Source organism: Bos mutus, chromosome 21 (genome assembly GCF_027580195.1).
Source record: "Bos mutus isolate GX-2022 chromosome 21, NWIPB_WYAK_1.1, whole genome shotgun sequence".
NCBI classification, from domain to species: Eukaryota; Metazoa; Chordata; class Mammalia; order Artiodactyla; family Bovidae; genus Bos; species Bos mutus.
Genome location: NC_091637.1, coordinates 41,153,221 through 41,177,491, shown reverse-complemented (window position 1 = coordinate 41,177,491; position 24,271 = coordinate 41,153,221). Strand labels below are relative to the sequence as shown.

Genomic DNA, 24,271 nt, shown 5'->3' with positions numbered 1-24,271 from the left:
ACTATTGCCTATGTTACAGTCCCTGCAGTCTCAGAAGATACACACTTAAAACAACATCTGGCTTCCATATTCTCTATCTAGTCAAGTATAAAAATAAAGCATCATTTATTATCACGATCATTTCCATGGCAAATATGAAAATGTCAGAGCCCTAATTCAAGGACCATAAGTGTAAGTAGCAGCTTTGCAGGGGATTCTGTCAAAGGTGGATTCCTCAAGTTGCAATTACAGGACTTGTTTCCAGGCAGGTCTCTTCTTTCCTGACTTTAATTTCCTCCTTTAAAAACGACATTTCAGGGGCATTCCCTGGAGGTCCAGTGTTAGGACTCCAAGCTTCCACTGCATAGGGCATAGGTTTGATTCCTGGTCAGGGAACTAAAATTCCACAAGCTACATGGAGTGGCCAAAAAATAAATTAATAAATACTTTTTGTAAAAAGACAACATTTCAGGGACTCCCCTGGCAGTCCAGTGGTTAAGACTGCACTTCTACTGCAAGAATCATGGGTTCAATCCCTGGCCAGGGAACTATTAACAAGATTCTGTGTGGCACAGTCAAAAAAGTTTTAAAAAGACGTATTGCAGACTCTTATATTTCCCTTTTTCTTTTGACTACTTATAACAATCTTTAGTCCTTTTTTCTCCATTACAAAAACAATTTCTACTACCAAACTACTTTTGAAAAGATCTGATGCTCAAAACAGGTATTATTTATTACTATAATGTGGGGAAAAAAGTTTGTCAAAGTATTCACAAGCTCTGTGGTGTGACCACTGTAAATACAAAATTGGGAGCTAATTAAGCTCAATCATTCTCATTAAATGGAGGAAAACAAGTAATATGAAGATTTAGCCCTTGAACATTTGGTCAAATGCCTATGAAATATAGTATTTAGGGAAATTCTAGCCCAGTATTGTTGCAAACATCCCTCTGATTCCAAATATGTCCTCCACCACCACCTCATCCCACCAGAGTGGTCCAATCCTTCCTTTGAAACTTAATCCTCTGTAAAAGTAAAGAGACCAGTAGTCTAACTAAAAAAAAGTCTCTCTGCTGTTAAAAAAAAAAAGTACACAAATTTCCCCCAAAACATCCTTTGCCTGGATGAATGCCACCTTTAGTCATGCACAGCTGGCATTTGCTCACTAAAATACTCTGTTCATAAACAAGCCCCCTCTATCCTATTATCACCAGCATCTATTAATTTTCAAATTGTCCCTACCATGATAGAATTTCTATGCTATGTAACTTTTGGAAATTAACCATTCTAGTCAGTACCCAATTCATCCTGACATGATTTTTTTTTAATTCCTTAGAGAACTTCCAAAAGAACGAAGCTTTCCACTATTTTAAGCCAAAGAAAGTATGGGGAAATGGCTAATAAAGTAACAAGTAGACAACTGCTTAAAACCAATGTGCTATACCAATTAGAACATTTAAAACCAATGTCTTTTTTTTTTAACTCTCTACGGCTTTAGCAATTTGGATAAGTCTTAAAATACATGCATTCCATTATCACAATCTTAAAAATGTACTACTTGATATAAGACCATTTTCCCAAATCCCAAGTTTCAGTTCGGGATGATGATATAGTTCAAGTGATGGGTTTCGGACCCAAGTACTTAATTAACACTAACTCTACCACCAAGGGCTTACCTGGTAGCTCAGCTGGTAAAGAATTCACATGCAATTCAGGAGACCCTGGTTCGATTCCTGGGTTGGGAAGATCCCCTAAAGAAGGGATAGGCTGCCCACTTCAATATTTTTGGGCTTCCCTGGTGGCTCAGATGGTAAAGAATCAGCCTACAATGAGGGAGACCTGGGTTCAATCCTTGGGTTGGAAGATCCCCTGGAGGAGGGCATAGCAAACCACTCCAGTATTCTTGCTTGGAGAATCCCCATGGACAGAGGAGCCTGGCGGGCTGCAGTCTGTGAGGTCGCAAAGAGTCGGACACGACTGAATGACTAAGCACAGCACATAGCTACCACCAAGGCAGATGACAGTGCAAGCTATCATCTTTAGCCTCAACTCCTGCAACCGCTACTAGCAAGTCTCTCTGCTTCCATTCTTACTCCCCTATAGTCTATGCTCTACAATGCAGCTGCATCCTTCTAAAAAGGAAATAAGATCATGTCACTGCCCTGGTTTAAAACTGACATCATACTCAGAAAAAAAGTTCAGAGTTCCACCATGGCTTATAAGGCTGCATGACGTGACCCTGCCACCCTCTCCCTTGGTCCACTCTAGACACACTGACCTTCCTGGTATTCTTTAAACAATCCAAGTGGAGTCCATGTCAGGGCTTCTGCTCTTCCCCAGGCCCAGTTTTTCAATTTACTTAGGTCTCTGCTCTGACATCTTTAGACAGTCCCTTCCTGACAACCCAATCTAATACAGCACCTCCCATCACTTTCTGTTTCCTTACACTGTTTTATTATCTTTCATAACTCTTGCTACTACCTAAAAGTATATATTTATTTATTGTATCTCTTCCACCAGACTGTAAACTCCTTTAAAACAGGACTGTGGACTTTTTTATCATTATATCTCCAGGACCCAGAAAAGTACTCAATACATAAGTACTTAGTAAGTACTTGAATGAATGATTCAAAGTATCTCTATCTGTAGAAGCATTGAGTATTTTAATTTCCTATAGATAGACTGTTTTGAACATTAAAGGAAATCATGTTATTTGAAATAACCAAGAGGAGCCTCAACAATTCAAGTTTCCATTTTTACCTTTTCTGAGTCTGACCTTGAAAACGGAATAAACCTTTGAATATGGAATAATGCAGGCAGTGTGGCTCTTAACACTATTAGTGTAAATTTCACCTCAATTTCTAAAATTAACTATTTAAAAAAGACTTTGAACACAATGCTGCAAAGCAACTACAGCCAATAAAAATTAATTTAAAAATAAATAAAAATTTTAAAAGGCTCTTCTGTCAGCATCAGGCAAATCCCCATAGTCTCTGTTCAGATCATACTCCTCTGCTCACCAGTCTCCCACTGAGGAAAGAGACTGTCAAAGCTCAGACTTCTAAGGATTACCATAAATATAAAGTCCTCCCTAACTTTGGCTACAAACTGGTCATTTCAGAAGATGTACTATTAGATGTCTATAATACCTGAATACTTAATTATCTTAATTGCTCACAGATGCCTTTAACTCGTCCATCTCTGTACAACATAAACCACGTTTCACTTGGCAACCATATAATATAATACACATGACTTAAAATCTATGACAAGTCCCTCTCCATCACTAAGCAGTAAATGGAAATTCAGCATTTGTTATTCTATTGCATATATAAGCACAGAGGCCAAAAGACAAAATCACAAACCAATGGAATTATGCCCATCCAAAATGAGCGTTTTCATTAATGTTCCTTGGCCAGAATAGTCTTCAGCTGCACAGAATGTTTTAAGTAGCCTAATAAAAATAGGATACAGATACCCTTTTCTCTCTTAGTAAGCTGTATCTTTAATAACTTTTAAAGAAAATATATATGTGGGGAATAGGATTACATTTGCTGGTCATCTTTTATTTAAGTCACCCCAAATAGCCCAAAGAATAGGACTAGATAGAGCTTTGGTCAGTTTCCATGGTGACTGACAAAGAGCCCCATCACATTCCAGATAACATTCCAGCACAAATTTGAGAGCAAGGCTGTTCCAGGGTTTGGAGAAACCATATGTGTCTTATCTTATTCAGGAAAAATCTAAACATAGAGCAACCATATTCCCACGCAGGGCATGGAAACTGCTTCCCAAGATTACCTGAGTACTTTCTCTCTTTAATTTAAGAACGTTACATTGTTTAAAAGCCACAAGTGATAAACCAACCTGTCATTTATTGCTCTTAAAAAATCCTAGCTTGTTATCTGTCCTGACAGTGATAAAATCATCTTTTAAAGAAATAGCAGGATAGAGTTCTTCCTTCCAGCTCAGCTGAAAATCAGGTGGTTACTGTACTTTATCACTCACTCAAGCAGAACATGCTGCCTGCTCTCTTAAATGGCCATTTCAGACTTTTATAGACATACAAAGGAGACTTATGTCCTTTTGGAGGACAACAGAGAAAGACTTTCTGAAGAAGCTTCTTAAGAATAATAGCTAAAGAACTATTTAAAACAGCAATCCATTTTCTGTAAAATTCGTTGATGTGGTTAATTTGGCAAGGCATTTGAGAGATGAAGGAGGAAGTAAGGACAGTAAGAGGTTCAAGCTTATAATTATTTTGTCTTATTACACCAACAATAAATAAAGACTCTAAAAGTTTTTTTCGCTTTCATCTGAACGCTCATTGACCCATTTCTGCACAGCAGTGCTGACCCCAGCCCTTTCACACAGCGCAGCTGCCAAAAGCGAAGCATCACATGTTCCCGACCAAACAGAAATAGGCTGGAACAAAATCTGTAACGTGAACTTTTTCAAGGCCAAAACTGAAACTTTCAAATGCTTCAAACGAAAACAATACTGTTCTGGTTTCAACTTTATTCTCACAGGCTTTAATCTTATCAAAGCTTCTTTTAAATCTAATCCTTGTTCACTTCCCTAAATTCTGGCACACAATGATAATATTGCAAGTATAAGGTTTTTGGTTTTGTTGTATATGATTTAACTGAAATAAAATGTTGACACACAGAATATAAACTCCCTAACTTCAAAGCTTCTCTGAGCATAACTCTCCCAAGACAAAAATGACTCCTTGGTAATTTTATAGACATTTTAGAAAGTCCAGTAACTCATTCAAATATTTAGAGAATTTGACCAAAGTGAAATTTGTTTTCAGTTGCCTAGCAAGCATTTACTGAGTATATAATAGGACAGGCAATAGTGGCAGATGATTTAAGATATAGTCCCTGACCTTGTGAAAGTTATGGTCATTCTAATGGCAGGAGATAACCATATGAACCAATGAGAAAGAAGTGACATTGACATTATGTGAAGCCACTAAAAAGGCTTTAGAGAGGAAGGAGGTTTAGAAGAGGAAGAAAACTGCCAACATGAGACTTGAAGAATGAAAGGAACTGGGCAAACAAAACAAAGAAGACAGCTAATGCAAAGGAGAAGCTGAAGCAAAGTCAATCACAGAGTGGAAATTTAGGTAGACACAACCTTTAAGAAACTGCCTGCAGTGCAAGAGACCTGGGTTTGATTCCTGGGTCAGAAAGATCCCCTGGAGAGGGAAATGGCAAACCACTCCAGTATTCTTGCCTGGGAAATCCCACAGACAGAGAGCCTGGCGGGCTAGAGTCCATGGGATCGTGAGAGTCGGACACGACTTAGTGACTAAACCATCACCACCAACCTTTAAGAGCTAAATTAAGCAATTTGGACATAGACCTGTATGTAGTAAGAACTATCCTACAGTCAATGTAAGGAATCACTATTTAATTCAAGTGGGAGAGATAATAAAGACTAATTAAGAGGTTATCACTCACCTAGAGCCAGACATCCTGGAATGTGAAGTCAAGTGGGCCTTAGAAAGCATCACTACGAACAAAGCCAGTGGAGGTGATGGAATTCCAGTTGAGCTATTTCAAATCCTGAAAGATGATGCTGTGAAAGTGCTGAACTCAATATGCCAGCAAATTTAGAAGATTCAGCACTAGCCACAGGACTAGAAAAGGTCAGTTTTCATTCCAATCCCAAAGAAAGGCAATGCCAAAGAATGCTCAAACTACCACACAGTTGCACTCATCTCACACACTAGTAAAGTAATGCTCAAAATCCTCCAAGCCAGGCTTCAGCAATACATGAACCGTGAACTTCCAGATGTTCAAGCTGATTTTAGAAAAGGCAGAGGAACCAGAGATCAAATTGCCAACATCCGCTGGATCATGGAAAAAGCAAAAGAGTTCCAGAAAAACATCTATTTCTGTTTTATTGACTATGCCAAAGCCTTTGACTGTGTGGATCACAATAAACTGTGGAAAATTCTGAAAGAGATGGGAATACCAGACCACCTGATCTGCCTCTTGAGAAACCTATATGCAGGTCAGGAAGCAATAGTTAGAACTGGACATGGAACAACAGACTGGTTCCAAATAGGAAAAGGAGTCCGTCAAGGCTGTATATTGTCATCCTGCTTATTTAACTTACATGCAGAGTACATCATGAGAAATGCTGGACTGGAAGAAGCACAAGCTGGAATCAAGATTGCTGGGAGAAATATCAATAACCTCAGATATGCAGATGACACCACCCTTATGGCAGAAAGTGAAGAGGAACTCAAAAGCCTCTTGATGAAGGTGAAAGAGGAGAGTGAAAAAGTTGGCTTAAAGCTCAACATTCAGAAAACAAAGATCATGGCATCCAGTCCCATCACTTCATGGGAAATAGATGGGGAAACAGTGGAAACAGTGTCAGACTTTATTTTTGGGGTCTCCAAAATCACTGCAGATGGTGACTGCAGCCATGAAATTAAAAGACGCTTACTCCCTGGAAGGAAAGTTATGACCAACCTAGATAGCATATTCAAAAGCAGAAACACTACTTTGCCAACAAAGGTCTGTCTAGTCAAGCCTATGGTTTTTCCAGTAGTCATGTATGGATGTGAGAGTTGGACTGTGAAGAAAGCTGAGCACCGAAGAATTGATGCTTTTGAACTGTGGTGTTGGAGAAGACTCTTGAGAGTCCCTTGGACTGCAAGGAGATCCAACCAGTCCATTCTGAAGGAGATCAGCCCTGGGATTTCTTTGGAAGGAATGATGCTAAAGCTGAAACTCCAATACTTTGGCCACCTCATGTGAAGAGTTGACTCACTGGAAAAGACTCTGATGCTGGGAGGGATTGAGGGCAGGAGGAGAAGGGGACGACAGAGGATGAGATGGCTGGATGGCATCACCGACTTGATGGACATGAGTTTGAGTGAACTCTGGGAGTTGGTGATGGACAGGGAGGCCTGGCATACTGGGATTCATGGGGTCGCAAAGAGTCGGACACAACTGAGTGACTGAACTGAACTGAACTGAAGAGGTTATGAAAACTCCTAAGTGAAAGGTAATAAAAGTCTTACATATGTTCATGATAATGGAGAAAAGGAGATACTTACAAATTTAAAAAGGCCAGCACTTAGTAACAGATATATAAAAGTGGAGTGGGATTGAAGAAACTAAAGACAAGATAATATCAAGGTTTCTAAATTAGGACACCAATAGATGTGGTGTGATATTTTTAAAACATGGCCACATATTTACTAGTACCCCTCCCATTATGAAGTGAGGTCTATGCCTCCTCCCCCTTGAATCCAGGAAGCACATGAGTACTTCAGAACCAGAACCCAGCCTGATGACCAAGACTAGATCACAAAAGGCCATACATCTTCCTCCTCATTCAGTGGGGCATTAACTCTCAAAGCTCTGAGCAGTCACATAAGAAGTCCAACTGCACTGAGGCTGCCATGCTGCGATTAAGCCCATGTGATATGGAAAAGCCAGGGTACTCCAATCAACAATCCCAGCTAAGCTCAGCCTTCAAATCATCCCGGTCTAAGGACCAAGCATATGAATGAAGAGTCCCAGATAATTTCTGTCCCCAGCCATTTGAATCTTCCCTGGTGAAGCCCCAAATGTTGTAGAACAAAGTCAAGCCATCCCACCTATGCTTTAGCCAGATTTGTGTCCCATAGAAACCGTGAGCAAAATAAAATAGTTGTTGCTTTATATGACCAAGCTTAGGGTGGTTTGTTACACATCAATAGATAACTGACATGAGTAATGGTAGCATATAAGTGATTTATCAAAGAATACAGGAACAGAAGGTTCAGGAGAGGAAGAAAATTACGGTAGTTCCATTCCAATGATTAAAATCTGACAGATCTGTAGAACACCAAATGGAGATGCTGAACAAACTACTGAAAATAAAGCTCTGGATTTTTAAAAAGAGACAGATGACAAAGAAGCAGTATATAAAGACAAAGGGAAGGCATGTTAAGTATAAGGGAGAAAAATGTTAAAAAATAGGAATGGAGCAATATGAAAAGTTAGAGAGAAACTGAAAGGGTTGGAGAAAGAGAGAAGAATCAAGATAGAATGATAAAAAAGCCAAACAAATAAAGATTCTCTAACACGTCAGCCACTGTGGTCAGCAGTATCAAATGTAGCAGGGTATCAAGTAGAATCAAGCAATTTGGACACAGCATATATATTTGGCAGATAGTTGATAACTACAAGAGGAAATTCAACAGCATAGTAATAAGTCAAATTACAGAAGTCGAGAAGCAAACGAGAATTGGGTAAACTGATACAGCAAGTGTAGACAACTCTCTCAAGTATGGCTGTAACCAGAAAGTCGGAGGGGGCAGAAGCTTGAGGGGACCCAGGGGCTAACGAAGATCTGCTGATTCATTCACTCACCCAACAAATACACATTCATACTTTTCGATGTGTATGAGTGAGATGAGGAGCTCTCTAGACCACGGGGAAAGAATGAGTAAAGATAAACTGAAGATAACAAAAGGAATGTATGAGTCAAATCCTAGAAAAGACAGAAAATGGAGGATCAAGAGTCCAGGTAGAGGTATCGGGTCTGAAATCTCTTTCCCTGAGGAAGGAGAGGAACGTAATCATGATGATCACAGGAAGATACAAATGATACAGGGAGAGGACAGTAAACAAGTTACCAAGGAAAAGTCCATTTTTCAAATTGAATAGGAGGCAAGATCACATGCTAGGGGTTGAGAGAGTCATTTCCTACGCAGGTTGATAAGAAGTCCAGGGGTCCCCAAGGAGAGAGGGGTCTGGAATTCTCAAGGAGGAAGAAAGGACAAACTTTTTTTTTTCCTCTACATTCCTTAGGATCATTTAACAATAATGTATCCTGCCTGAGGACAGTCTCTGGATTAAACCTTCTGGCTAATTCTGTTATCTTAAAATGTAAATTATGGGAGCAGGTCTGGTGAGGAAAATCCCATGGGCAGAGGAGCCTGGTGGACTGCAGTCCATGGGGTTGCTGAGAGTCAGACATGACTGAGTGACTTTACTTTCACTCTTCACTTCCATGTATTGGAGGAGGACATGGCAACCCACTCCAGTGTTCTTGGCTGGAGAATCCCAGGGACGGAGGAGCCTGGTGGGTTGCCGTCTATGGGGTCGCAGAGAGTCGCACACGACTGAAGTGACTTAGCAGCAGACATTCTTTGGATTCACTGGAGAGTATGTGACTCCACTGCTAACACTAGGAAGTGTGTACTCTTTCTACCCTCTTCTGATGTCTATGTCAGAATCTTTCTCTATCTCCTTTATACTTTAATAAAACTTTATTACACAAAAGCTCTGAGCGATCAAGCCTCGTCTCTGGCCCTGGATTGAATTCTTCTCCTCCAGAGGCCAAGGATCCCGACGTCTTTGCGTGGTTCAACAACAACCTTTCAGGGTGAAGAAATGTGGAATGTGATAGACAGATTGAAAATGGGAAATATTTGGAAGAGCATTTGTGGCAAATGAGAAGAGAAGTAGACCAGAGACAAGTCAAAAATCATCTAGTCACACAGAGATCCCGGCTCCAACTGAAATAACAATCTCCCAAACAGGCACTTAGGCTGTAAATTAACTAAGATGAGGACAGCGGTAGGGCTTTTTCAGCTCTGAATTCCCATGTCAAGCATAGAACCTAGGAGATGACAGGCCCTCAACAAATGTTTTTATAAAAGAATGAATGAACAAACCTATATATGAAGGAATAAGACAAAAGTACTCTGCTGTGCTTAGTCACTCAGTTGTGTCCAACTCTTTGGGACCCCATGCAGTGCAGCCCACCAGGCTCCTCTGTCCATGGGGATTCTCCAGGCATCAATACTAGAGTGGGTTGCCATGCCCTCCTCCAGTGGATCTTCTCAATCCAGGGATCGAACAGGTATCCCGCATTGCAGGTGGATTCTTTACCAGCTGAGCTATCAGGGAAGTCCAAGACAAAAGTGCCTCACTGGAAATCTATTTATTCTTTTCATTGATTATAAACTGATAATCCCCTATGAATGTAATATGTATGAATATGTGTAGTGATCACAATTATCAAATATTTGTAAGAAAGTCATTATAAATTTATTTATAACTACTAAAATAAATCCATTTCTTATCCTAAAACAAATTCTTAGTTTTAATTAAGATTTCTGCTCTAGTTACATATATATCCTCTGAGTCTCTCCTCAGTAAATGTCAAAATGTGTGAGTTCAAATTCACTTAAAAAACACTCTTCTTACCAAGAATTACTTTTGAATTGAAGAACAAAAAGGAGGGAAAATGATTTTGCAATTGTTCCTTCCAGATCTCTTGTCCGAGTTTCCTCTCCAGCTTTAAAATATCTATACTTTGAACATGAATAGTGCACCCTTCCTCCAAAATGGCTAACCATTAACAAAACAAAATATTTTTATAAGAAATGTGTATGTTGTATATACTACCAAGCAATGATTAAAAAAAAAATTAATAGGTTGCTTTAATATACTGTAATTTCTTTACAAGACTGGCATTAAAGAGAAGATAATCCCCAATATGAGCTAAGTAGTATACATCAGGATTTCCTATGAACTGTGAAAAACAGAGTTTCATTCATATTTAATCCAAATTCACATTATAACTAATATTACAGTTAATGTGTCCAGGCTGGAATTTAGAATACTAGAACAGCTAATGCTCTTATTGGCATTTACTATATGCCAGACCATGGGGTTACAAAGAATCAGAGGCAACTGAATGGCAATGTGCCAGACACTGTGCTAAGTGCTATATACGTATTATCTCCTTTAATACTCACAGCCTTAAGAGGTAGGTACAGGCAAAAGTTATACAGGCTGCAAGAGGCAGAGCCAGAATCAAGCCCAGGTCTATTTGCCACCAAAAAGCTGGATTGTTAACTGCTATACACATAACTATTAATGAAGAAAATCATCGTGTTTTAAGTGGCAGTACATATGTTCTGTTTCCAAGATCAATGAACTTTTCAAAAACCAAAACTTAAATCTCAAACTAAAACTTCCCAGTTTTTCCAACATAATCACAGAACTTCAAAGACTTAAGACAATCTTAATTATGTTTAAGAGCCTCTCATAATAATTTTGTGAAATAGAGAAGTACATCTGCAAAGAATAAGTGTGAAGACATTATGTAATCATGGAAAAAAAAATATTTTGAGATAAACATCAATGGAAAAAAAAATAACCAAAGAAATACAAACTCTTTGAAGAGTATACTGCTTCCTTTTCCATCTTTCAGTCCAATTAAAATTCTACTTAATGATTCATTGTAGCAATGGAAAAATAAGTAAAAACTTAAGTTTTTGTTAATAGTCAATTAAGTAAAATGCATATCAATTTTTGAGACATTACTTGCAAAAAAATTTTATTTAGCTACAATACTAAAAAGTAATTTAAAGCTTACTGTGTATCAGCCATTGTGCTAAGCACTTCACATTATCCCATTTAGATTTCAATTTCATTTGCTCAGGGGGGAAAGGGGCATAATTTAGCATTCAACAAATCATAGATAGCTTATCCAACACTTAGAATCTACATATGTGAAACATATTAGTATATATATTCACAACCACTCTTCACTTAACGTGTTCCATTGTCATTACCAACATTTACCAAGAGCCTTCTATATACCATCACTGGACTAGAGACTGAGAATTAAAAAAAAGGGAATAAGGCCAAGATCCTTGGCCCAAAAAGCTTCCTAAACTAGCATGGAAATTAAACAAGGAAACAGACCTCTCAAATAATATGGGAAGTACTAGTCCTGTCCTCAAAGCATCATAGCAGAGAAAATAAACAGCTGAAATCACCTCATGAAAGATCCATAATAAAGGTCTGAAAAAGATATGGCATTAAGGAATGAAATGAGAAGACATACTCCAGAAAGCTTTGAGTGGTAGCAGCAGCAGGAACAGGTATCTGATTTGGAGGTGGGAGGGAACCACATGACTGTCACAGGACAAAGACAATTACAAGAAAGAAGAGTTTGGTTTTATACATGTTGAGCCTGAATGTTTGTAAAGCACTCAAGTGGGCATCTACAGTAGGTGAGATAGCCAGGTCTGGCACCCAGGATATCTAGGCTGCTAATGCATTTAGAATCCAGGGCACATGGGTAGTTACTGGGGTAGTGGGGAAAGATGAGATTACTGGACAGTATAAAATGAGAAGAGAGCCAAGTAGAATGATGGAGCACACTATCATTTAAGAATCAGGAAAAGAATAGAATGCAGCCCACTAAGCCACAAGCCCTCCCATCCCACACCACTCCTCAAAAAACAATGCAAAACAAAACTTTGCACTTATATACTATGAAACCCATCTATATACACTTGATTCATCCATGTAGCAAACATTTGTTGTCTATTTCCTAAGTCAATAGCCAAGAATGAAGACAACACAGTTCTGAATCATAAGAATCCAGCTATCATAGGCGTAGTATAACAAATAGGCTAAGGGCACAGGATCTAGGCTGGCATTCAAACCTGGCTCTGCTGTTTACTTCCTGGGTGAGCTTGGGCAAAGTACTTAGCCTCCAGCTGCCTCTGCTTATTATGTACAGGGATCATAACAGTATCTGTTCCCATATGGTTGCTATGAAGAATAAATGAATTAAGAAACATATAATGAGGAACAGTGCTTGACGTATAACAAATGTTCGATAAATGTTATTTTTATTATTTGCTATATAAAATTACCAGAATGGTTACATAGGTACATAATAGTAACAATAAATAGTGCTACTGGATTTCACAAGATGGAAGAAAGACCCTCACTGGGAGTGAACTCAGGGAGCACGTCACTAAGTACCTCTCAGGGCAGGCTAGCTCACACAGTGCCTCAGTGTGCATCAGAATGCAGTCTGCGGGTGCACATGAAGAGGAGGATACCCTGGATGCCTGTCATCACTCAATGCCCTTGAGAAGTACTCTAGGGGCACAATATAACCAGCTCAAGCCATGCATCGCAGCCTGGAGGAGAAGACCTGTAAAGCTGAAGAAAATGTAGAGACACTCCAGTAGAAACATAGAAGAAACACTGTAAGCTATTAAGAACATAATATAGTCAAGCCCAAACTGGCAACAGCAAGTAACCCAGATTTGCCAGAGCACAGGGACTGTCTAGAAGAGCTGAAGATAAACCCAGAAAGGTGGATGGGAGCCAGATTACAGAAGATCTTGAAGCTCACCAAAGGCATTCAGGAGTGACTCTGAGCAGGGTGAAATGGAGTTCCAATGGTGCTCAAGTAAGAATAATCTGGCATTATGTACTGAATGGATTTGTGCTTGGGCAGGTAAGATGTGCTGCATCTGGCATTATGTACTGAATGGATTTGTGCTTGGGCAGGTAAGACGTGCTTGCAGCAGTCTCCTAGTCTGCGAGGCCCTTAAAGGCAGGGGCTGTATTTCATGCATTTCTATATTCTCCAAAGTAGCAAAGTTCTTGGGGAAGCGTAGGCACTCTGTAACTGTTTGAGGTGTACATGAATGAATGAGCCAAAAAAAAGTAATATGAGGCTTAATTAGAGTGGGAACAATGAAAAGAGAAAGATACATACTGGAAAAATATTGCAGAGACAAGGACATTTGCTGGCTGATGAAATGTGACAAGGATAGGGCAAAATCAATAAAGACTGTAAAACTGATAAATACTAAGTGTACTGCATTATAGGTTTCTGTGAAAGGCAAATATAATTATGTTCACAAAAATGCTCTATGAAAAAAAGACGGCTTTTCTCTGAAATAAAAGCTAGTTGTCTTGGACAGAAACACTACTATATTTGACCTTGAACACAGGTCATCATTTTAAGACATTTATCTTCCTCTTGTCTTCACTAGATTATAAAACTTTTAAGAATGCACAGCGTGCCTACTCTGAAACAAACTACGATAAAACCTTATTAAGTGTTGCTTTAAGCACACTTTGTCCCACTCACAGAAGAAACAATTACTGAACTGAAACAATTACCATCACCAAAATACACACACACATACACAAAGAGACATATATACACTTACGTAATTATATATACACACACAAAACAGTTTTGTTAATGCAGTCTTAGTAGGCATATTTACTTTTCTTTATATTACTCATTGTGTCTGACAGTGAGTGTTAGAGGTGCTCACTAAATGTCTGTTGAACTAAAATGAACTGAAGTGAACTGATTTAGGAATATCACATAGCTTATCAATGGTTTCTGGTGACCTTTACCTTCCCCTCTCCAGTTTCAGTGCTTCTCTGTTCACTAAATTTACACTGTAGAAGAATGAGATCCATAATAAAAGTGGTTAAGAAGATAGAAAAAAGAAAGACTAAAATATATGATTGGTAATACGTATAATCAGTGTTGTGCCAGAAAATGTTTAACAATGGCCCAGGGTGAGCTGGGAAGTCTAATTTTCAGTATTTGTCTATTTTCATTAATTAAATACTCCCACCATGGCCTATTTTGAGCTAACAACAGGATATCAACTGGAAAATTCTTAAAAATTTAACAGTTCTCACAACTAGCACGAGCCAGCTCCAATATACCACAGGAGTGAATATTTAAATGCATGGTACACGTGACAGGATCCCAGATTCTGCCCTGTAACACTACCTGCCACCTCCCCAAAGGAAAGTACAAAAGGCAAAGAAAAGGCAGGGAAAATTCACACCCTATTCCTCTAAGGCTTTTATTTCCAGCTATAAAGTAGTCTTCTTTTGAACTGGCATATGATCCAGCTCAGAAATTTTCTTTTGCCTTGGCCAGTGACAACCAAACTTTTTTGACCACGTACCCCACTCGGTGAAAAATGTTTAGGTATACAACCTCAATACATGTTAATACATCTGTTGACTTTATTAGAGCCACTATACTAATTTACTATAAATTATAAAGTGTATACAAAAAACATAAATTTTAAAAGATAAAAATTCATACAACATAAAGAAAAATTCCACATTCCAATGACTATCTTACATATCCCCTGGGGTTTATATAACCCTGTTTAGAGATTATAAAGACCAACATTGTAAGTAAAATGAATAACTTTCTGGACCTGTTTCCTCTAAGCCAACAAACAAGCCTTATTAGATCTTCCTACTGCGATGCTGAAAAAGGGCAACCCAAAGAAGAAAGGAGAAAACGGTTAGCAAGGTCTTGGGCAAAGCTGGCTTAAAGGGTAAGCGGGTCAGAGACCCCTCTTACAACACAAGCTCCATGGAATTAAGACTCCATGGGAATGAATCACTAGATCAGCTCCAAAGACACCATCATGCCTGGAGATTTTAAGCCCCAAAGCAACATACCCTAGTACCATTCCCCAATAAATGTCCCTGGACATAAGCCATCTATATCAGCTCAGGCAATGAGAAGGCCTCGGAGGAATCTTGAGTTTTCCCTATAGACCAAACATGTCCTTGAAATAAATGCAATATTACTAAAATCTTAAGTTGGGGAATACAGATTATAAGACTATGCCATATATATATATAAATCATATATTTATATATGATCTATCTTCTTTTCTATATGCAGTTAGTCCTCCGGCAGATCACAGTTTAAGTCAAACATGTTGCTCCCAAATCAAAAACACTGTTAATCAAGCTATATACAATGAATCTTTCTTAAATACATGCAAACTAATTAACTAGGACAAGACAGTAACCAACTATAAAATACTGCATTATGTCTGATTATCTTTGAGTTCCACAGCATGCTGCTCAAATTTCCTGACTTTCTTTTTTCTAAGTTCTATACTAACATTGCTAAAGAAAAAAAATCAAGAAATGAAAAAAAAAAAAAAAAACTCAACAGAATACTGAAGCCCTGCCTAAGGAAGATTCTACAACGTCTTTAAAGACACTTAAGGATACTAAAATGCTTTCTGAAAAAGTGGCCCAGAGAAAAACATTGCTTTTCCTTTCTTGCGGCCAATTTCCCTGTCATACATCTAGACCATTAAAGACGAAGCTGCTCTCATGCCTGAAGGAGGGGGTGGGGGTGGGGGTGGGGTGAAGCAAACAGAAAAACAGAAATTTCGGAGCTACCATCTCACCAAACTAGCAACATCTAGGACTTCTCTGGTTGTGTGCTGGATAAAAACCCACTTTCCAATGCAGGGGACATGTTTTGATCCCTGGTCTGGGAAAATTTCACAGGCTGTGGGGCAACTAAGCCCACGCACCACAACTAGTGAAGCCTGCCACGCTCTGGGGCCCTCGAGCCGCAGCTGGTAACCCTGTCTGCTGCAGCTACTGAAGCCCGTGGGCCTAGAGGCAGCGAGATGCCTGTGCACCACAAAGAGTGGTGCTCACTGTAACTAGAGAAAGCCCGTGAGCAGCAACTAACACCCAGCACAACCAAAATAAATGAATGAAAATAAATAATAAAGTTTTTAAAAAACTAGCAACATCTGACATGAAGGAATCAATCCCTTTTAACTATTTTTTTCATCCTTAGATCATTTATTACATGGTTACTTCACATTATGTTATGACTCAAAGCTTTGGCTGAAATGATATCCAAATTAAAAGATCCCCACACCTATGAATTTACTTACCTTCCTATCCACTGAACTTTTCCTGTTTCCTCCCTAATTTAAGAAAGATGGGGTCCTTTCTTCAAGGTAACTAAGTGCTTTAATAAAAAGTATTCTTTAAAAAGTAGTACTGGATTTTATTTCAATAAAGTTGCCTAACCATACACGAGTATCTCTCTTCTATTCCAAATTCACATTGAAACCAAACAAACAAACAAACAAAAAAAGCTTAAAACTAAATTAAAAATAATCACACAAGAAAACAAAAAAGAATGCATTAGCAATTTAGAGTTCTAAAAAATTCTAGATGCATGGCTCAACCTTTGCTGCTGCTGAGTCACTTCAGCCATGTCCGACTCTATGCGACCCCATAGACGGCAGCCCACCAGGCTCCCCCGTCCCTGGGATTCTCCAGGCAAGAACACTGGAGTGGTTTGCCATTTCCTTCTCCAATGCATGAAAGGGAAAAGTGAAAGTGAAGTCGCTCAGTCACGTCCAACCCTCAACGACCCCACGGACTGCAGCCTTCCAGGCTCCTCCATCCATGGGATTTTCCAGGCAAGAGTACTGGAGTGGGGTGCCATTGCCTTCTCCGTGGCTCAACCTTTAGCATGCATCAAAATCACCTAGAGGGCTGGTTAAAACACAGACTGTAGGATTCCACCTTGAGGGTTTCTGATGCAGTACATCTGGGGCTCAAGATTTTATGTGTTTAACAAGTTCCCAGGTATTTGATGCTCATTCTGCTGGTCAGAGGACCACATTATAAGAACCACCATGCTAAATAAATAGAGATCATTAAAAGGAATCTTTTTTATTAATTCTAATTAGCATCCTCGGAGAGACTCAAACTAATGGTACAACCATTTTTTTAAGTGATCAGGAAAAGCAACTGCAAAATAGGCAAACAGTGCTGAAAAACTAGAAAAAATATAATTTCCAAATTAAAAATAAAAAGAGCTAAATAACAACCACAACCTAATATAGCAGTGTGAAAAATAGCATAAGACATCTTCCAAAACACAGAGCAAAAGACAAAGAGATGGAAAATATGAGAGAAAAATTAACAAGCATAAACAATCAATATCTACCTAATAGATTCCTGGAGAAAGAACAAGCACATCACAAAAAGTAATCAATGAGGAAATTTTCCCTAAGCTGAAAAAGACTCAAGCCTTGTACTGCTTGCCCAATTTCCAAACAGGTAAAAAAAAATATAATGCCAACAACCATATCTGTGATATTTCTAAATTTAAAAGACATAAAGGAAACTCATAAAAGCCTCAAGGGGAAAAACACAGGTTATTACAAAGCAGTATGAATCAAACTATCACCAGACATCTTATTAGCATGCTAGAAGAAAATGGAAAGCTGTTTTCAAGGTTCAGAGAGCAAATTATCGTGAACCTGGAATTCTACATCTAGTCAAACTAGCAAATATGAAGGTAAAATAAAGACACTTTTGGAAATTTAAGGACTTAAGAAAACTGACTTCCTGTATCAGTTTCCTACTTTTACTGTGAAAAATTATCAAAGAAATTCAAATGGGTTTCAATGAGCTAGAATTCAGGTACTGACACGATTACATACCTTTGGGAGGCTCTAAGGACAAAAAAACATTTCTTGCCTTCTCTAACTTCTAGAGGCTACCTGAATTCCTTGACCAGCAATCTCCTTTCATTTTCATCACCATTATTAAATGTAACCAGTACTTATGGCAGATTTTTTAGCCCCTTAAAGACATGCAAATAACTAGAGCTACAATATACAGCCCCTGATAAGAGTAAATGAAAAACATCAGTATGCTCTAAATCATTGACTTAAAAATGTTAATAAATTAGTAGTTCTATTAATAAATACCTACCGAATCATTCGCTGCTAGAGCAAGTGCAAGGTTCACTGTAAGAAACAAAGAAGTAATTAAAGTTAGTAACTTTCCTTCTACCAGAATTTATTTTGCCTTTTAATATTTTCAATGTAATAACCAAAGCAAGTAAAATTTTAATATAAATCCTTTATTAAAAAAATAAACAAGGACATGGAGAGACTATAGAAAGTAAAAAAGACATAAAGGAAAGTAACATTTCAGCATAAGCAACAGATGCCTGCCTCAAAACTTTAAATAATCCATTTATCATATGTTACAACTGTGTTTAAATAATCCATTAAATATTTTAATCATATTAATGTATATATCATTCAATTATTTTCAAAAAATACTTTGCAGAAAAATTACTTTTTAATAAATAAAAATGGAGCTGATCCTACTGTTTTTTAAACATAAATGCAGGTAATACAGGAATTCCAAACACTCTAACTCACAAATACCCACATAACTGAAAGCTTGGACCAGTGAGGAAAGGGAAGGGAAAAAGGGAAAAAGGTAAGACAATGAAACATTTTCCCAAAAGTGCCTATTAATAGTGAATCTCAGACATAAACAGGGAAAGCAGTAGGCCCCAAAACCACTGTTAACCCAGCAAGTGAGATACGCTACATCTGAGATGAGAAAGAGGTCCAAAAAGAATATATTCCCAAACTGATAAACAGACCCTCATACTGTGGATGATAATTCCTTACCGGACAATGTTACAGATGATGCCAATACTGTTTCTTTTGAAGTATTTAAGAACATAAACTCTCAAGGCAGACCTGGTTCAAACCCCAGGGTCACCACTCTTGTCTTTTACAATCTTGAGTATTTTTACCCCCAAGTATGTTTCCTCCTCAATAAAATGAGGTCCTATTTCATAACTGTTGTGAGAATCAAATCAAAGTGTAAAGTCCTCAGCCTAGGGAATGGCACTTGACAATTCATTATTAAATCATTATTAATGTTTAATATTTGATTTAATCATTAAATCATAAATTATAAAATAATTCTGAATTTCAGGTATACTGTAGGTTAAACATAATCCAACTTTGAGGCAGAGTAATTCATTTCAATGTGAGGGTCTTTCTCCATTTACACAATAGAATCTAAGAGCATGTTTGCATTAATCAAAGGTCCTCATTCTAATCCAAAATATTTCTAGCACATATTCAGATGGGAAATATTTTGAGACAGTTTGGAATTGGAATAAATATGTATAAGGGAAAGAAATATAATGCCAACAGAGTTACATAGAAATAATCTATTTCTAAAGCAGAGAGAGCAGTTATGAAAAAGTATAGATCAATTATTTGAGATAGATGGTATGATGCTAACAAAGATGAAAACAAGGAAGGGATGCTTACTAAAGCACACGTATGTCACACACTCAACATTTTCTCATATATTTTCCTGTCTAAATGCTGCCACAGCCCATAGCATTAGATGATCTTAGAACCTAAAACAATAAATAAATTTGCTTTAAATAAGTGCTAGCCTACAGATTTGACAAATTATATTGCACAAAACCCAAAGAACTTATGGCTATTATCATGAAAATGCCTTCCATCTTTAACCAAACCAAGTAAACACAGAGCTTGCAAAAGGATTCACACCACTGAAAACAGGTATTTTTTTTTTTGAAACCTTAATTTTCAAAACACAAGTAGAGGTGGATTCTAGAACTGAAAACTAAGAGCTTCCAAATTTTACACACAAAATATCAAACAGATAGATTGTACGTCCCTAGGAAAGAAAGCAAGAGTGTGTAGGATACAGCATAAATTCATTAAGAACAATCACTAACCATTTTAAATAATAATATGGTATCTATCAAACAGTATAGTAGGAATCTATCATAACTACAATTCTTGTTAAATCTTAATTTCTTCAAAATATCTGAAAAACTCTTCCACAATACATTCAGGTCAAAATGGGGGGGAAAAACTAAGCTAATAACACTATATAGTTGGATCTATACCTGGTTATACAACTACAGAACTGCTGTATCCAGGAATTACCAAATATGGCTTTGAGTCAAGACACAGGATCTCTAGTGAAAGTCACAGAACTCTGTACCTGGCCCTTTTTATTTCAAAATGTCACTGGTTTCAATGGAATTAAGTGATTTTAAGGTACATATATGCCCCAAGTTTAGATTAATATCTGAGGAAAAAAAAACTTTACAGATCTTAGGGAGGAGGTGCAAGATGGAGTAGGGAATTAAGAGGTTCAAACTACTATTATAAAATCAATAAGCTATAAGGATATACTATACAACATAGGGATTAGATCCAGTATTTTTTAATAACCATAAATGGAATATAACCTTTAAAAATTGTGAACTATACTGTATACCTGGAATTTACATAATACTGTACATCAGCTACACTTCAATTTGAAAAAATGCAGAAATATGAGTCAAAAGCTGAAAAAAAAATACATGATATATACAAGATCTTAATAGTGAGGAACTATGTCAAAACTAACAAAATGAAATACAATAAGGATAGTTATTTTTTTAATCAACTGCAAAAAGGATAGATTGGAAAAAGATCTGAATTAAGCCATTCCTATTAAAATGACTGAAAATTTTAAGTGATGCAACAAAACTTGAGAGATTTATGACTTCAAATTAATAATACAAGTTGCCTCTGTTGAACTGGAAGGAGGGGAGCTACCTTTTTACATTATTATACTGAAAGTTTTTTTAGAAATAAAAAGTTTCTTTTGAAAAAAATTGGGAATACCTGTTCATTAGTCCTGGATGGTACCTCTTACATTTCTAGTGGGACTTCTTTTATGGGTTCCGAAAGCAGCATTTCAGTCACAATGAAATCTATAATCAATTTGAAAACTCCACCAAAAAAAAATCCTCTGTTCCAGTATATTAATATAAAGATCTAAAGATTAAATGTTTTAAATAATTAAAAGATTTTCAAATATTAGATCTATTTTGACTTTATAAATGCTGGAAAACTGTTATGGTTAAATGAAAATAGGTCACAATAATGTAAACAATCTCATTGCAACTACTTAGCTCAATGCACACTGAAAAAGATTAGAAAAGAACGCAAATAAAACAAATAAATTTAGTATTAAAAAAACAGAAATAAATTTAATATTAAACTTACTAAATGTTTTAAAAATAATAACAATCAAATGTTGAGTACTTACTATGTAGGAGACAGGGGGCTAAGTGGTTAACTAGTTTAATTTGCATGACCACCCTATGAAAAAGATTATCATCATTGTCACTTTACAGTTAAGTAAACTGAAGATCAGAGAACTTCCCTGGTGGCTCAGACGATAAAGCGTCTGTCTACCATGCAGGAGACCCGGGTTCGAGCCGCGGGTTGGGAAGATCCCCTGGAAGAGGAAATGGCAATCCACTCCAGTACTTTGCCTGGAAAATCCCATGGACGGGGAAGCCTAGTAGGCTACAGTCTATGGGGTCGCAAAGAGTCGGACACGACTGAGCGACTTCACTTTCAAACTGCAGATGTGATGGGCAACCTGACTACCTTTTCCTCGGTCAAGGAGTCAAAGACCTGGCAACATATCCAGTTCTGCCTAACTCCAAAATCTAAGCCCTCAGTCTCTACCAACTCCTCATACTAAGGAACCAGCTATTAGAAACTTCACAAACACTTTTTCAAGAACAAAACTACAACTTTAATATTGTGCACTTGCCAGTTGGCCTAAAGTTCTACTCAAAATGAGAATATCCTATAATACCTGCTGTAGTAGACTTTCCAACTCCACCCTTTCCAGAAGCCACAACTATAACTTGTTTAACACCTTCTATCGGTTTCTGCTTTGGAAGTCCTCGAGACGTGATTTGTGATCTTCTTTGTTTTAGGGTCTCACTCTCAGCGCCAGAGAACTTGAGAAGAAGAAAAAACAGTTTTAAAATAAGCTATCTCCATTATTACGCGGTTAAACAATGAGGTATTTGCGACTAACAGGGCTTTCTTTTCTACTTTAATTCTGCTCATCTCCATTAGTTAGGTCTTTAGTGTTATTTACAAATAGCTGTTGATAAAAACTGCAGAGACACATTGTTTAAGTTGGAATTTATTTACCAGGCGTTAAAAATAGCAAGTAAACAATCTCCCTCTTTACGGAGCTAAATCCCCCACGTGTTTTCCTTCTCTTTAACCTATTTTCTAAATAAACACTAAGAAAGCATGTGCAAGCCACACATCCATGTTCTAACCGTCTATTTCACATCCCTCTATGCCTCGCCCTGGTCCTACTGGGGGCCTGCCTGGAAAGTGGGCACATCCAGACAACTGGGGTCTCACTGAGCAGGGGAGGGGGCCCAAGAGGGACTGAAGTGAGTTCTTGGCAAGAGACAATTGCAGAACACCTGCAGGGAACCTGCAGCCCTGGCGCCCCAGCATCTCCGACCCGCCCGCCTCCACCTGCCCTGCAGCAACACGGACCTGGCGCCGACAAATCACTAGTCGGCTTCCCCCAAGTGGGACACGGACCCCGCCGCAGCCCCGAAGCGACACTCCACCAAACACCAGCAAACGCCGCCAAACCCCCATGGCGCGGAATACTGCCTGAAGCCCAATCCGGAAACCGTCGCGTCTGGCGCGGGGTGATGACGTCCCGTAGCAACGCTCCGCTTCCATTCCCTAGCGATTAGCCTCTGAGTTTGTTTAGCCCAGGAACGTAACTTGTCGTGGTCTCATCTGTAGCCAGGTACAAACATTTTGTAGCCTTTTACCAAACGTCTGTGAAATATTTTCACGTATATCCTCTAATTTGCTCCTCACAGAAGTTCTGGAGTAAGTAGGAGACTCAATACGATTCTCTTTTCGTAGATAAGAAAACTGAGATTTAGAAAGTTTAGAAAACTGACCCGACTAAGAAGTAGGGAGTGGTGGAAGTTAAAAATGACTCCAGGTGTTCTCACAGCGCAGAATATAGTCACTTAAACACTGCCACTATTAAGGATTTTTTTTCTCCTGAGTGATCGATAGTAATAGTCTCTTTTGTGTTGGTTTTTCCTGCTGTGTGCTTATAATTCTCTGAAAGAGAAATCAGTGCTTTGCTAGGCTCCGAAAAGTTTAGCTAAATCAAAAACCAGATCTAATGAAACAAATTTCACTCAAGAAGCAACTTGAGTGAGACAAAGCTTGAAAGAGGAGATGGAATTTATCCTGGTAAAAGGAAGGATGTATCCATACATTCAAAGCAGATGAGAGTGAAGGAAATCACTTTAGGAAAGAAAGCTGGAAAGCTGATACAGAGACCCCAAAAAAGGATCATTTAGGGTGTAGGGTGATTTATCCTCACATATACCCCATATTTTCTATGGTTGAGTTTTGTTTCATTTGCTTTCTATCTGTAGAAAGTTTATTGTATAATCATTCAGTTTATTTTACTCTGATCTTTAATTTCTTTAGTTTTAATGCAACTGTAGCATAGCAACCTCAAAGAATTATTCTAAGAATTAAATCAGATATTACCGGGGGGAAAATCCATTCAATTTAGAAGGCGCTGAAAAAAATTCAATTCCTTGCTTTTTCTTCCCCAGTCTCAAACTTTGTTACTTCATTCAGTCTTCTTTATCTTACATTAAGTTTAACACTCCTAGGTTACTGTTTTATATCACTTTCTTATTTTATTATTTTGTGATATGTTTTTATGGTTAATTTTCTCAATTTTTAAATTTGTATCTGCTCAATTTTTATAAATTATAAGCCAAAAGTATATAGTTAAGGAGAAATAGCTGTCAGAATAATCCATTTACTAAACAAGAAATGCTGAATATCTGTTTCTCTCCAGGTAACTTTGTAAGTTCTTCCAGACCTCTCTCAGATTTATTCATTTAACAAATATTTATTGAGCAACAAATACACACCAAGCACTACCCTAAT

General features: G+C 37.9%; 1 protein-coding gene across 2 annotated transcripts in view; it reads right to left on the bottom strand.

The window, feature by feature from the left end:
- NUBPL (NUBP iron-sulfur cluster assembly factor, mitochondrial) overlaps positions 1-22,962 on the bottom strand; it is a 243,748-nt gene extending 220,786 nt beyond the window's left edge. For both annotated transcript variants that reach the window (XM_070358699.1, XM_070358700.1), the window contains exons 1-3: positions 22,826-22,962; positions 22,116-22,263; positions 18,372-18,406 (exon numbers count right to left, since the gene is read on the bottom strand). In XM_070358699.1, coding sequence (XP_070214800.1) covers positions 18,372-18,406; positions 22,116-22,263; positions 22,826-22,933 — 291 coding nt within the window. In that variant the 5' untranslated portion in view covers positions 22,934-22,962. The remainder of the gene's footprint in view (positions 1-18,371; positions 18,407-22,115; positions 22,264-22,825) is intronic.
- Positions 22,963-24,271: the final 1,309 nt, after the last annotated feature.